The sequence below is a fragment of the Anser cygnoides genome, chromosome 2, assembly GCF_040182565.1.
Source record: "Anser cygnoides isolate HZ-2024a breed goose chromosome 2, Taihu_goose_T2T_genome, whole genome shotgun sequence".
In the NCBI taxonomy this organism is placed as follows: domain Eukaryota; kingdom Metazoa; phylum Chordata; class Aves; order Anseriformes; family Anatidae; genus Anser; species Anser cygnoides.
Genome location: NC_089874.1, coordinates 398,076 through 413,392, shown reverse-complemented (window position 1 = coordinate 413,392; position 15,317 = coordinate 398,076). Strand labels below are relative to the sequence as shown.

Here is a 15,317-nt window from a genome sequence, read left to right as displayed (position 1 = left end):
ATCCCTGTGGCATCGCCAGTCCTGCATCCTGCCTTTCGCAGGCAGCCATCAGAGAACCCAGGGGCTTGATGGCAGCAGCAGGCTCTGCACGGTGTGCCTGGTCGGCGTTAGAGAGAAAATGCCCACACAGCAAACAGTGGATGAAGCTGGCAAGAGGAGAGGGTGGAGGGGAGGAGAGTAGGAAGAAAACAGCAGATGAACAGGGTATGTTTGGTGGGTGTAGGAGGGGTTCCTGCTATTTATGGGACTGGTACTTAGCCTGGGAGTCTGGACAGGCTTCCAGCTTTATCAGACAAGCAGGTAGCAGCAGCGGCCCAACAGGCCTTCATACGCCTCTGTGCAGGACATGGCACTGCTGCTAGGAGCTGGCAGGATTTTGCATTTGTTATCAGCATCTGACTTTTCCAAATGGGTTTAGTCCCACCATGTGTACGGTGCAGCATCCTCCATTCTTCTGGAAAGGAAACTTGACAGCTCCTTTGCTGCCAGGGTGCCCGACAGGAGGCACGTTGGGTTGGAGCTGTGGTGCTGGTTAGTGCCTGTGATGTTCCCAGCACCTTGAGTCGTAACCTTCCAGGTGGTTACGGGGGTATGCAGCCAGCATGCAAGAGGAACATACAGCAAGGAAATGCAGCGTGTCTCCTGAATTCCCCAACAGCCTAGCTGGTTGGCTGCCATCCTCTCTGGTCAAGCTGTGTGTTTCCTGAAATGGTAGGAGACTGGGAAGGTTGAAATGGAATTTGGGGCTTTTGACATCAGGCAGTGAGCTTGAAGGACCTGTGAGTTGTTTCTGAAGCTAGTTTTCGGACCATCTGGAGACCACGAGTGTCGCTCAAGCCCAGGTTGATGGGGGTGGCATTGCCCGAACTATTTGGTCTGGCTCCTGTAAGCGCTGTGAGGGGGTGACTGGGAAGTGACTGCCCGGGGATGCTCTGGCAGCAGCCCCGGGCTCTGGGTGGCTCCTTGGTGTCGACATGAAGTCACTGCTCTGTGCAGTACCCAAATAGAGCGGGGTGGCCTTTGGGGGCTCAGCATGGGAGGCCTGCCCTGCTGCCTGCTGGAAGAGCGGCGGGCACACGCCGTCACCTACAGCTGCGTTGTGTGGCAGTGGCAGCAGCGGGATCGTGAGGTTGGGTGTTCTGCAGAAATCCTTCTTGCTGATACAGGGAGGCACAGCCTGAGCCCCAGGTGTGGCGTTGGTCAGGGGAAGGGTTTGGGTCTCAGTGAAGCAGTCCAGAAATTTGGGGGCGGGTGGGGAAGTTGTATTCTGGACTCTGACCCTGTCCCTTTCTTTCTTCTAGTGGCTCAGAAGGTGGTGGCTCTACGGAAGAAGCAGCAGCTTTCCATCGGTCCCTGCAAGTCCCTGCCCAACTCACCCAGCCATTCGTCTGTCTCTGCGGCCTCCATTCCTTCTGTTCACATCAATCAGGTGGGAAACGGGAACAGGAAAAGCCAGGGTGTCCCCGTGCTTCCCACCCCTGCGGTCACTCAGTACACGGCCCGTTTAGCCTAGCTTTAGACTCACACTACAGCCGTGAAGTAGCTTTTGGAAGAGCAGAGCAGTCACCTGGAGCTTCTCTCCACAGCCCAGCAGCTGGCTGCTTACCCTGTGGTCAGGCTTCCTGTACAAACCTCTGGATCTAGCTCACGGTCTCCAGTGATTGTGGAGTGCTCCTGGAGCGGCTCTGCAGAGCTGTGAGCACCTACAGGGAAGCTCCTGGGCCAAGCAGGAGGTCTGTGAACCAGGCCTTGGGCTGTCTGTCTCGGCCATGCAGGCAAGCCCAGGTGGGCTCATGGTGCTGCTCCCCCTGGAGCCAGAAGCCTGATGGTCTTGCATACACACACGGCTAGTGGGCTTCTTCGGGATGTATCTGTGGAGGGGGTGGTCAGCGGTGAATTCAGAGGGAGGCACAGAGGAGGAGGGAGTGCTCTGGAAGCTCTCTATGCCGGAGAAAGGGCACTGTGCTGCTCTGCAGGCCAGCAGGGACTGCCAGAGGTGCTGGGGCGATGGTGAAGCTGGAGGTGTTTGTTCTGTGACCCTGGAGAAGCAGAACTGCGGCAGAAGAGGCAAGTCAGAGACCAGGCTGGCATAGTGGGTGGCTGTTGAAGGAGACCCTTGTGGCATTAGGGCTCTGCTGCAGCTTCCAGCGCGTGCATACATGCTGAGCTGGCTCCCTGGTGAAGAAGGTGAGAAACTGAGCTCCACTGCTTCTCGGGCAGTCAAGCCAGTACATTAAATCTCCAAAGTAACTGTCGTGTTGAAATCACAGGATCTGTAGCAAGGACTTCACCAAATCTGTCTGACTGGCCCCGCGCTGTCAGACTGGGGAACAGCAAATACAACAGCTGGGTTTTTTAAAGATGCCAGGCGATGTAGCAAGAGCAGCTGTGAGCCCCATGGACACCTCGTCAGTGAGCAACACATGAAATGGCTTTTGAGGAAGGTAGTAGCTAAGGACTCAGAGGAGCGTGTAAAACTGAAAAAAAATGCAAAGCAAGTTTAGCAAAACAAACTCTGCTAGATTGACGCTTTTTCATGAGGGGATTGTCTTTGACCCCAAGGTTGTATAAACCCGTGAAGCCCCAGGATGGCTTCTGGTACCACCACAGGGGAGGTTGTCCTTATACAAGCCTGAGTAATGTCTGCAGCCACGGTTTTGACCCTTACATAAACAATTTTGAAATACCCACGTAAAGGTTGTGCCTGCCTGTATAGGTTTCTAGTGCTGGACTGTGAGCAGGTCTGTACAGATTTTTGCAGAGACCTGTGCCAGCTTCTGGTGCTCCAGGGCACCTGGGCACAAGCCAGCTCAGGTGAAGCGTCTCTGTGTGTAAGTGAATATGCTGAGCTCTGACTGGCAGCCAGAACTGCCCGACGTCCTGAGCAGGGCTTGCTCGTGTCCGGTGAGCTCAGGATGGAAGCAGAGGGAGCGCAGCTGCTTTCTAAACACACGCAGCAGTGCTGTGCCCTGCAGTATGCCCAGTTATGGGGCTTCTTGAGAATCTTAATAGGAAGCATCCAAGGTGAAGAGCAAGGTCCAGAAAAATGCAGATTTAAGTGTGTATGGTACTTAGAGGATTTTCTTAGCAGACAGATTGTAAACAGTCAAATACTTTTGGGAATGAGGGGCAGTCTGTATGGGAATTGGAGCAGGCTGGAAGATGGCCACGGGCAGTGTTCTTCAGGGAGTAGCTGAATACTTGTTTAATATTTTCTTCTATGTTGAAAGTATGAAAAAAGAGTCCTAATTAATGTGTGCTAATGGCACTCGCTATGCCTAAAAACATTTGTAGTGAGGACAAAAATGTGTTCCCCGTGTATGGGGTGTGGTGATACCTGACTCAGTCTGATTCCAGTCACTCATGTAAGTATATATTAAAGCTGGCATAGGAGCAGAAAAAGCTCGTGGGAGGGAAGAGACCCTAATACAAGAGGATGTCAAACACTTGGCTTGTTTAGTTTGGAAAAGCAAAGGCTGAAAAGGGACCAAACCCAACCTGAGAAATACACAGCTGTGAAAGAAAACAACTTTTTAAGAAAAGATGGTGCTAGTACAAAAGGGGCGGATTTAAGAGTGGCCATGGGAAAGCAAGGTTCAGGCATCAGAAGAGGTTTCAAACAGTGTGGCAGGAGCTCTGTTAGAGATTTTTGCTCAGAAACACCCCCACTTTCCTTTCCTTCCTGCAGAATGCCTTTCAGCCCGGTTTGCAGACGACCTCTGTGTAGAGGTGAATGCTGGCTCCTTGGCTCTGAGACAGGACCTTTCCTCTCAGTACCTTGCCGTGCTCCTGTGGCTTTGCTGGAGGGACCTAGGTAGTTCTGGTGAGAAACCAGAGCCATTAAAGGGAAGTAATGCAGCGTGCAGCTAAAAGGAAATTGCAGCTAATTGTGAGGCCTTTCTAAACAAGAAATAGTTATTGATTGCCTGGATCGTAGCAGTGTCAGCAATAATGACAGGCCGTGTCCTTCAGGAGCTTATGCTGTCTCTGTCTTCCCTTCCCCATCCGTGCTCTGCACCTGTCTAAAGCTTTGCCTGTCCCTTTGCTCGGCAAACCTGGATGCCACAGTGAGGATCAAAGTTAATTTCGGTTCCTTGGGTCTTCTGTGGCTTCACCACAAACCCTTTTGGTTCCCAGTGACCTGCTGCGGTAATCTCTGCCTTGGTGTTTACACATTTCTTTTCCATTATAGAAAGTACTTCTCCTAAAAATAGAGTGTGAAGTAGTGGAACTGGTGAGTGATCGTGAAATACTGTGAAGCATTTCTGCGCTCTCACTTGGGCTCAGCAGTCAGATTCTGGAACTGCTTCCCAGTGTCCCCAGAGAAAATCCAACTGTCTTTGAGAAACACAAGCTCACTGATTCCTGATGCTTGTCACGTGCCTGGGCCGAGCAGCCCACGTACTCTGGTGCATATGTCATGCTGCCCATGCAGGAAACACATCCAGTACTGAGCACAGCGAACAGGCAGCTGCCGAAGTCACAGCAGTGACTGCAGCCAGGGTGCAGAAGAGCCTCGAATCGCTGCTGGGGAGCGCACCGTGGTGGTGGTGACATGCGGAGGGCATGGCCTCCAGCATGAGCCAGAGCAGCTGCCCCTAACCAGAGGAGGAGCTCTGGGAGGAGATGGGCAGACGCTGTGCCACCAGCAAGGATGAATGAGAGAGTGACAGGGTCTCTGCAGAGCAGTGCTGTGTTCTGTCTTTTGCTGTTTAAGGGTATGGGGATCTCTCCAGGGTTTACTTGCCTGTGCTAGCCCTGAGAGCTAGCACCTGAGGGCAGGTGCCGAGGCAGGGACACGGACCTCAAGGAAGGATTTGGGAGCGCAGGATTTAGCATAGAGATGAGATGGAAAGAAGCCAGACAAAGAATACAAATTAGGAGCTTTGTTTTGTCTTGTACTGCAGCTGGGTGTTGCCTGCCCTTTCCCCTGGGCTGTCCCTCTTCCCCGCTGCCAGCAGCTACGGCCAGGGCCCGTTTCCCTCTGTAGCTGTGTGCCCAGAGATGGTGGTGCCCTCTGAGAGGAGAAGGACGTTCTGCTCAGTGCCTGCTGCCGCGAGGCGGGGGCAGCTCTGTCCTCTGGAGCTGTTGGTGCAGACGGCTCCGGTCTTCTGGAGCTGGGAACAAGGGGTCCCTGCAGAGGGTTGCTTACAGGCAGGCGGGGGCTGGGACACAGCCCTGCTTCTTTTCCTACTCCTAGGGACATCTTTTCTGGAAGTAGTTTGATATTCGAGGCCAAACTAATTTTTTAGGAAACGGACACTGCTTGTGTCCTGGCTGTCTGGCCAGCCCATTGCAGTTACTGGGAGCAGAGAGGCCCCGGAGGACCCTGGAGATTTCGTCACCCAGCTGCCAGAGAACTTTCTCCACCTGCTGAGAGGTGATGGCCGGTTTCCACACCTTTGTGGCTGTGCCAGCTGCCCGAATGGGCAGGGCTGTGGCAGCGGTGCTGCCGGAGGTGTGGTGCTGTCCTCGCAGGACGGGTGATCCTATTTACGAAGCAGTTCTTGAACAAACCAGTTGCCCTGGTTTCATTTGTCTCTGGGAGCTGCGGGTTATTTTGCTTTTATTCCGCAGCAGCGCGTGGTGCCACAGAGGACAGTGCTCCCATCCAGGCGGAGAAGCCGGCTGCAGTAGCAGGTCAGCTCTGACAAGGTTTTCCACCGGCACCTACGAGGGCACAGCTGGTGCACCAGAGCCGTGACCCTGACCGCCGTGCCCAGCATCGCCCCGCGTGGCAGGGGCCGGGACCAGCGCCTGGCTCATGGGAAGCGGGTCCGCTTCTGGCACCCGTCTGAACCCCCTCGGATCCCCCCAGACCCAGCAGTCCCCAGGGAAAGTTCTCTACCCGCTGGCTCGGGCTCTCCTCCCAGGTGTCCTGCCCACGCTGTGGCTGGGCCAGCAGGTTCGATGTTCTGGGGAGCTGAGTTCCTCTGCTCGAGTTCTCTGCTCGGCCTCTGGCACCCCGCTGCCCTCTGGCAGCCGCCTGTCCCCTGCCTGCAGGGCGTGGGTGGGAGCTCTGCGGGCCAGCAGAGGCTGGCGGTGCTCGCAGAGAGTTATTCCACCTGATTTCCTTACTGTTCCTACCCCTTTCTCCATCTTTCTTCAGGGACTCTGAGATGCCCTTAGGAGTACCCCAGGCTGTGGGATGAGTCACCGTTGCCTGTTTGCTGTGGGATGGAGGTTTGTCTTTCTGCCAGGGAACTCGTTCCCAGAAGCTGGCAGGAGGTAACACAGGCACCCCACACTGAGCTTTGCAGGCTGCTCAGTCCCCTGGGCTTCGTGTCCCTCTGCACCGTCTGTGTGCCCGGCCCCACTGATCTGCCTTCCTGGGTCAGTGCACCCCGGTTTCACAGGCCAGCCTTGGTCTGCAGTCCTGCACAGCCTCTAGACTGAAAAAAGAAAGTGTTTATCGAGACTGCAGTTAATAAGGGCAGACAAAAGGACTGGAAACCTAAGCTTTGCAAGTGAAATGAAACACGAACTGCAGTTCACCTGTGCTTGGTAACAAGAACCTCCCTGCCTGTTGCAGCATGTCTCACCAGAGTTCGGTTGGTGCACGTGTTTCAGCAGCGCAAGCAGCAGACGTTTGTGGAAGCCTGCATCCAGCAGCCCGCTCAGCTCGTGATGCCCTCCGCTGTGGTCTCGTGGTCTGTACGCTTCTGGCTCCTTCCCTGTCCGTGTGTAGGTGCTGAGTCAGTGGCTGCTGTTTGTTTGCACTCTTCCGCTCAAAGCCCTTCCCAGATTTCACTCCTTGTCCCACCTCCTGTCTTTGTACACCAAGAGTTACTGCGTTTTCACTTCGGCTGAATTCTTCCCTGCTCCAGCACCCTATAGCACTGTCGGTGTTCTTTGAAGTTCCCAGCGTGCACCCATTACACACTAGTAGGAAGGATCTCTCTTACGTGTGTTTTACTACGCCTTCGGCTTCCACTGTGTTTTTAGGTTGCAATAGCGACCACAGGTGGTTGTTTAGGTAGATCAAGCAAAACAACTGCCAGGAGCAAAAATGAGGTGTTTGCCCAGACCTGTCGTCTTGTCAGGGTTCTCCCACTTACTCGTGGTTTGTTTCGGGTCCCTGGGTCTCTGCTGAAGCCTTTGGGCAGCCTGCTTCAGCTGAGCAGTCAGGTGGCTCAGGATTGCCTGTGTAACCAGAGGCTGCACTGCTGGGGGATTTCTCCTGTGCACACCGCTCATGGGGCGGTGCCGGCCCACACATCAGCCTCCGAAGCTTGTGCGAGGCATCCTCCAGTCCTGGTGCCTTTCCTGAGGTTTGGGTGTCTATGGGACACCAGCAGGCTCAAGTGCTTGCGTCCATCATCTCTCAAGCAAGACAGTGTCCTTTACTTGTCCCCAGCACTAGACAAACTTATGGGGTAAAGAAAGTTCTTCTGGCTAGGCAGAAAATTAAAACAATGTTACAGGAAGTATGTAAAATATAAAATGCAATTTAGCAAAGTTTCTCGTCAGGAGCTTTAATGTCTGTCACCTAACGTAAACAGGATTTGCCCCAGCTGCTATGGCAGGAGCTCAAACTCTGCAGCCTCTTTTGAACTGAATCCTTCCCTCAGTCATAACTTCATAAACGTGCTGACAAGGCAGCTGAAGTCCTCAGAGCCAGCCAGGAGAGCACCTCAGAGCAGTCACTGCGCTACTGGCAGCCTTGCCTGCCTCCCCTTCTTGGGTAGCAGCTTCTCTGTGTTGCGGCATCGACCATCTCTTCCCTCATACATCTTAATTTTATTTTTTGACATAGTTTGCACGTTATGCATCAGTTAAATACTGATTGTGCAGGTGTTGTTATGCCTGATCGCAAAGTTGGGCTGTCAGCAAATCCTCTTCCACTCGCTAGCCCTCGCTTTCTGCATCTTTTCGGTCATCACTGCGTTTGCAGAATCTGTGGTGTGCAGGGGCTGTCTTCATCAGAAGTCGCTGGCAGGATGGCGTGTTGCTTTGCTTCTCCATGCCCCTTGTGGTCCCGGCTCCTGGGGGACCTGGCAGCAGAAATCCCTTGTTCAGCACAGGGTTTGTCGGCTGGATGGCCTGCAGAGAACCCTCTTGGCGACGTGCACTCCTCCGCGCAGAGAGCCTGGCCTCTCCTCTGCCCAGAGAAGTACAAGCAGACCAGGTCCCCTCTCGGTACCACTGCGCTAGAAGCTTTCCTGTCTCTGGACAGACTTGAGACGCCCCGAGCTCCGTACCTGCAGGGACGCCACCTTGCATCAAGGCTTTCCTGAAAGCCACGGAGCAGCGGCGTGGCCTCCTGCTCCTTGCTTTGAGCTGCCCGTGCTGGCAGGCTGGTGGAGGGAGCGGCTCAGCCCCACGAGTCCCCTTGGCGTGAGGCTCCCTTCCCCGCTGGGAGGTGGGCAGGCTGCAGAGGACCTTTTGCTTGTGCTGCCCTGCCTGCAGCGTGGTGTTTGGGCCCTCAGCGCCCAGCTGGAGGTGGCGGCCTTCACCAGGGACGTGCTGCCAGGGCAGCGTGCCTCCCCGCGGGCTTTACCTCCCTGCTGCGGGCCCGGCCTGGAGCTGCTCCAGCGCCCCGCTGGTCCTGGCAAGGGGGACAGACACCGTAACGCCTTGCAGGGAGCCGTGTGCGGCCGTGAAGGACGTCCATTTCGGAGCCCCTCTGCGCTGGGCTTCCCTGCAGCACGCCTCCCTGCCGCCAGCAGCGGTGGTCCCTGCTCCGCCTCAGGGAGGAAGGAGGGCTGCTTCCTGGGCGGCTCTTTCCTCTCAAGTTCTCTTTTGTGTGCCTTCTGCTCTTCTGCTCGTAAAAGATGAGACAGGCCGTAGCCTGAGTGAAAGCTGCACCCGTTTTTAGGAGACTAGGTTGTGGTTTGCAGCGGCTGCTGTGCCTGTACAGCCGCTTTCACATTTCTGATGTTTCTTAACTGCTTGTCATGGAGCAGGGCTCAGATCCCACCAGGCACGGTGTGCAGGCGGTGTTTTCTCACTGAGCGTCCTTGGTAGATCCGTGTTCCACGCGTGCTGTGCTCCAGCTTTCTGCTCTGTGCACCAGGAGAAGACCCCGGCCACCGCTGACTGCAGCAACCGAGCTGAGGGCTGGCTGCGCCCCGCAAGGGCTCCAGAGCTCTCCTAGGCGGCAGGGGCAGTTTCTTCAACATACTTTAAAAATACGGTTCAAAGATCAGAACTGCCAAAAAGAACCCAGGATGCCACGTGCCTTGCCACAACACAGTGTCCTGGGCAGACCTGAAATGCTTTTTTGCACGTGTTGCTCCTCGGGAGCTCCTGGGAGTTCATTTCTGGGCCTTGTCTGTGGAGCTTGTGCGAGCAGAGCGGGAGCGAGCAGCGCTTGTCTGAAAGGAACACATCCCAGACGGGCACACAGGCTGTGCGGCTGGGCCTGCCCCTCTCCCAGTAGTTAAGCCGGTTAGCGAAGGTGCAGCGCGTTGTCCCACGTGTTCCCAGACATGGCCACTGCAGCCGAGGCCACAGAGGCCCCCAAGCACGAGAGGCCTGTGCCACCCTTGAGGTCTCCTTGGATAAACCTCAAACCCGGCGGCAGAGATGTGCTTCACCTAGAGCGTGAGCTTGACTCGCGGCACCCTACGCTTCAGGGTGTTGGAGGGGCCAGGGCCTGAATCACAGGGTTGCACGTCCCCCTTGGGATCGCAGCTGAGACTGGAGGGGGACCAGCGGGGCCGGGGAGCCAGGTGGCTCCAGGCTTCCTCGCAGCTTTGTGTTTAGGGGCCTCTGGGGAGAGGCAGCTTCTCGCCAGCAGGCAGCGCGAGGCTTGGCCGTGCTGGCCCTGTGCTCTGGGGAGGGGACACGCCGCAGTGCCGCCAGCCGTGCCGCTCCGAGAGCAGGGGCAGCCACGCCGTGAAGGGCTGCGTGGTTCATGCCGCCTCCGTGCCCTCGCACCAGGCTCCGTCAGGACAGGCTTCTCCGGCGTGCTGCACCGCAGCCGGCAGTTGGTGTCCCCGGGACTGTTTGCTGCTTTTCCCTGTCAATTTCAGGATTTTATTGCTTCACCAGTGGAAAAACTAGAGCAGAGAGAAGGGAAGCAGCTTTCCCAAGGCCCCCCGCTGGGCAGGAGCCGCGCACGGAGCAGGGTGTCTCCCACGTCCCAGTCCTGTGCCGCAGCTCCTTGCCCCGGTGCGCGAGGCTGCGCGGGCGGAAGGAGTCCCTGCAGCCGTGCCCCCGGCGGCCCTGCCTCTTGTTGAGTGTCCCCGTCTTGTTTCGCCCTAGGCCACCAACGGCGGAGGAGCCTTCAGTGACTACTCCTCCTCTGTGCCCTCCACCCCTAGCATCAGCCAGCGAGAGCTGCGGATTGAGACCATTGCTGCCTCCAACACTCCCACCCCCATCCGCAAGCAGTCCAAGCGGCGCTCCAACATATTCACGGTAAGCGACGCGGGGCCGCGGAGCTTTGGGGTGCGGTTTCGGAGGCCGGGAGAGGGGAAGGGAGCAGGTCCACAGCAGTCTCGCCCCGCAGGCCTTCGTGCGCTAGGCTGTAGGTGAACCTCTCTCTGCTGGCCAGGGAGGGCCGGAGGCGGAGCGGGTGCAGGAGGGAAGGAGCCTTCTGCATGTGTAGGGACTGCGATAGCGAGCACCGCTTCTGGTGTGTGCATGCGTGCGTGGGTGAGCGCCTGAGAGCGAGCCACTCCTCGCACACGTAGGAGTGCACACGGGGCACGCTGGTGTGTGTGCAGCGTGCGCGTGAGCAGAGCTCTGATCGTCGCTGGGCAGAGCTGCGCCCTGCGTGTGCACAGCACCAGCGACCTCTGCGCCTCCTCTCCTTGGGACTGCGTCCCCAGAGCGTGGCACGAAGCCCCCGGTGCTGGGCTGTGCCAGACGGTGCTGTGCAGAGCCCGGCACGTGGCGCTGGGCCCCTCGCTCTGGTATCCGAGCCCCACGTCCTGTGACTTGAGCAGTGCGCCTGGGAACTGCCAGGGGGCAGGCAGGGAGGGCAGCGGGGAGCGGAGGCGTTAGGGAGCCAGCGAGGCCGTGGAGCCCCAGGGCGCAGGGATGTTTGCAGCTGTTGCCTGCTGGTTGAACCGCAGCCTGCCTCTTGGCATGCTCTCACCCTGTGCGCGCACCCGTGCACAGAGTCCTGCCCACAAACTTACCCTTGCTGTTAGCACAGCCCGCGAGTTTCCCCTCGCTGTCAGCACACACGTACTCTCAGCCCCCGTATCTAGGTTAGCTGTCCCCTGCTCCCCACATAAACGTGCTCCTCTCCCCCTGGTACCCGCCTAAATGTGCTGGGCTGAGGCCCTCTCTCCGCCCCATCTCAGTGTGCTTTCCAGCCACCATTGCTCAGTACACCTGTGTCTGCTGTCTGTGGAACTGGCCACCAGAACGTCATTGTACGTGTTGCACCACGCTATCCTGTGTGAACAGCTGCCGTTGCTCCACTCCCAGATCACACCAATTCACACGCCCCATCCCTCTCCCTGCACTATTGGCACCCCAAATTCTCTCAACTCCTTGTGCTGGGAGCGTACCCATCTCCCACAGCTTCTGACATCCTGGAAGCTTCTGCTCCGATGTCCTGAATGCTCAGTGCGCTCCCCGTTCGCCTCTCCCCCCGCATCCCGTTCTGTGTGCCCGTGTTCCCAGCCCCCCTCCGCACGTGCTCGCCCAGGTCCCTGCGCTGCCTGCCGGGCGGGCTGCCCCCAGCCTCCTCCCCGCAGCTCCCGCCGCCCTTTGCAGCGGCCCCGTGGCTCCGCACGCACGGTTGTTCCCTCACTACTCCTCCCCTCCTCTGTGTGCTCACGCCTCCCCGGCGGTGCCCTGCCGGTCTCCCGTTGTCGGTGGTCACGCTTACTGTTGCACCTCAGCGCTGATGGATGCTTCTCCTCCCTCCCCGCCGTTTCTCTTGCTCATGCTTGCTGCTGTGCACCAGTGCACACGGGCGCTCATGCACTGCTGCCACCCATCCTGCTCGCCTGCGCGCCGACGGGTTCTGGACTCGCCGTCAGCTCATGTTCACGCTCTCTTGCTCCTCCTGGAGCCTGTCAGTGCCATGCTTAGCTCACGGGTGTGGGCACACGCTCGCGGGGGGAGGAGGGCTTGCTGCGGGGCTTACGCTTATTTGCTGTGGACGTCATCATCCGTCTAGGGCTCTCACTTGCTCACTCATTCTGGGCTCAAGCTTGCTCACTCTCGCTGTGGGGCTCACCTGTGCTCATCCTGGGCTCGTGCTCACCTGCCGTGGTGCTGGGGCTCACGCTCACCCGCTTGCTCTTGTGCTGGTGCACACACATGGCTCCCATTGAAGTCTTCACCCCATTTGGTTGTGGCAGCAGCAGCAGCTCCTGACACCTCCTTCCGCAGTGGGACAGGGCCAGGAAGAGCAGGGAAGGGCAGGGAAGGCTTTTTCTGCCGCTAGCTTTTCCCAGGCGGGCAGCATAGGTGCAGCCTGCAGCCCCCGTCCCTGCGCTCCCGGGGGCTGCCCCGTGGGTCCCCCCTGCTGGGCGCGGGGCTCGGCGTGGGGCAGGGCCGTGCTGCGCTCCAGGAGCAGCCGCAGCCCCTGCGGCCGCGCTCCCAGCCCCGAGCAGTGCCTGTCTCCCTCCTCTCCAGCCCTCCTCCTCCTCCTCCTCCTGTCCTCCTCTCCTCTCCCGCTCTCCGCGCCCCTGCTCCCGGCACGGGGGTCTGCGTGCCGGGGACCGCCAGGTGGAGACAGCCGCCCGCCCGAGCCCCCGCCCCGACTGCTGCTGCCGCCGGCTCCTGCTCCGTGGCCTGTCTGTCTGCCTGTCCGCTGGCGCCCCATCTCTGACAGACTCGTGTCCGTGTTCTGAGTATAACTTGCCAAACTCTTTATTCTTTCGATATTTGCAGATATGTGCCACTGTTTCCAACTTTTCATCAACAAAAAGGCCTTTCCAACTCCTTCCAAATTAGAAGATCCAGGTGGTTACACACGGCACCTCTGTACAAATTCTCTCACTTTTCATTGCCTCTCCAGGGCCGGATAAGGGATGGGCACTGGGATTGATCTAAGATTAGAGGCTCGCCCGCCCTCCAGCCAGCATGGGTCCCCCCCTCGGAGACACGCAGGAGCCTTTTAAATCCCCCCAATGTAAAGTCTAGGAAGCGCTGAGACGGCCTGCGCCTGCACTTTAAGCTGGGACATTTCTGGGCCTGCTGGATGCTGTCTAGGCACTTTCCATGCTCGGGGATGCCAGGCGGACGACCCTCATGGGATGGGAAGACCTGCAGACCCGCCGGGACCGGGCGACAGCAGCGAGTGGAGCTGGATGGGCCAAAAGACGCTTTGCTGCTGCCTGCGGGAGCTGCTGTTAGCGCCTGCGCTAGCACTCGGCTCCTTCCTCCCTACTGCACCTCCTGCAGCCTGCATGGACTCCTGCTCCTCCTCCTCTTCCTCCTCGCAGCAGAGCAGCCATCTATGTCTCTTTAGTTTTCTTCTCTTTCAATCTCTTTGTTTTGTTCTGGGCCCAAAAGCCAGTGAATTGGTGTCCCAGGCGCGTGGGGCTCGTGTCCCTTTCTGATCCAAAGCACATGGGGCGCTCCCGGACTGAGGGGGTGTGTAGGACGCTCCAGAGAGACGCTGCCGCTGCCCTTCTGCCATTGTTGTGATTCTGAATGTATTGATTGTGCTCCATGCCGTGTATGACTTGATATTTTCCTCTGTCTTAAGCACTTTGAATGAGTTCTGCTCAACAGACTGTATATTTCATATTGTATTTATTGGAGTTTGCTCTTACCGCAGCCGCCTTCGGGGGCTGGCGGGTTTTGCTCTCAACTCTCTAGACGTGTGATAGATATTTATTGTCCATGCTCTTTTGTAAGGGGCTGGTATCTCTGCCCGGTGACCTGTGCTACTTTGTATGGTGCAAGTGTGTTAACAGAATAAATCTGTTGGATTAGTAGAGGTGTGACTTCCTTTCACTGCCTTAGCCTCTCCTGCTTCCATCCATGCTCCACCTGCATCCCACGCCATCTCTGTCTGTCGCCATGTCCTGTGTGCCCCGCGGGAGGGGGGTCAGAGGTAGCCCCGTTCTGCTAGGACAGCTCTGCCTGCACTTGTGGGGGGACAGGACAGGCTGCGGGGAGGCCGGGGCTGGAGAGTCCCCAGAGGGGACGGGCAAGGTGCTGGCTGCTCCACGTGCGGGGAGCCCTGGCCCGGGGGAGAGAGGTCGGCTCGGGTCTGCGCTGGCAGCCCACGGGGGATGGCGGGGCCGTGCGTTTCCCTCCCGTCTCCCATCTCTAACGGACCTGTGTCTCTTCTCTTCCAGTCTCGAAAGGGCGCGGACCCAGAGCGGGAGAAGAAGGTGCCGGAGTGTAAAGCGGACAGTATCGGCAGCGGGCGGGCCATTCCCATGAAGCAGGTTCGATCCCCCTCCCCTCATCCCCACGTCAGGGCAGGCTCCCTGGGTCGGGGCCGCGAGGCCAGGGGTGCCTTCGCTCAGCACAGGACACGGGGGTGCGTGGGGCAACCCGAGTGGGCGCCCGGGGACCACGCGCCTGCCTGGAGCCGAGAGCACCCGTGCCGGGGCGCAGGCGCTGGGAGCGGGGAGGGGGCTGCTGCGGCCTGCAGAGCAGCTCCAGCAGAGGGCATCCGTGCCCCGCGCCCGCTCCCTGGCCCCCGCGCAGCCCCCACAGCCTCTGTGCTCTGCTCCGCTCCGCTCTGCCCAGGTGCCCTCTGGCAGGAGACAGGGGGCTCTCCTCCTCGTGGGCAACGGCAAAAAGCAGCGAGCACGGTGCCCGCGGTGAGCTCGTGTGTGTCAGAGGGAGGCAGCTGCTCGTCCCAGCAGCAGCACGTTCGGCTCCTGGCTGTCGGGAAAGCTCAAGCCACCTGGAACGGCCCCAGAGCGTTGCCTGCCCCTGTCTGTCAGCCAGAAAGCGGCAATCGGTAATACCTGGGCGAGCGAGGGAGCCAGGCGGGGCGGGGTGGCTGGATGGTGTTCTTGCACTGCTGGCAAGGCTGATCCGCACACCGCTTGGCAGCACCTGGCCATGCCTCTGCCATGCACTCTGTGCCTGCTCTTGCGGTTCCATTTTTCTTCCCGTGGCCCCAGCTGGCCTCTCTCTGCCCTGCCTGCCCACACGCTGCCCGAGCTGAGCTCCTGTGCGCGTGGGGCCGGTCCCATCTCTGTGTCGCAGGAGCAGGGGGGTGGGAGGATGCAGATTCCACGTCCTGAGTGGGTACCACCTTGCGCTGAACGTACCCTGGGGAAAGAGACCTCGGGAAGCACCCAAGCAGGACAAAGGGTAATGGTTTTAACCTAAGTGGCTAGGTTTAGATTAGAAATTACAAAGAAAGCCTTCCCTCTGCGGGCGGTGAGGCCTGGCGCAGGCTGCCCCCAGGAGCTGTGGGTGCCCCATCCCTG

The 15,317-nt window shown here is 58.4% G+C and overlaps 1 protein-coding gene across 3 annotated transcripts in view; it reads left to right on the top strand.

Moving 5' to 3' along the window:
* The window catches only part of AGAP3 (ArfGAP with GTPase domain, ankyrin repeat and PH domain 3), a 141,078-nt gene that overhangs the window by 65,503 nt on the left and 60,258 nt on the right, over positions 1-15,317 (top strand). For 2 of the 3 annotated variants that reach the window (XM_066991318.1, XM_048053331.2), the window contains exons 7-9: positions 1,302-1,429; positions 10,210-10,365; positions 14,223-14,315. In XM_066991318.1, coding sequence (XP_066847419.1) covers positions 1,302-1,429; positions 10,210-10,365; positions 14,223-14,315 — 377 coding nt within the window. Of the gene's footprint in view, positions 1-1,301; positions 1,430-10,209; positions 10,366-12,804; positions 13,857-14,222; positions 14,316-15,317 lie in introns of those variants that run through there. The other variant, XM_066991319.1, reaches the window with a different exon arrangement.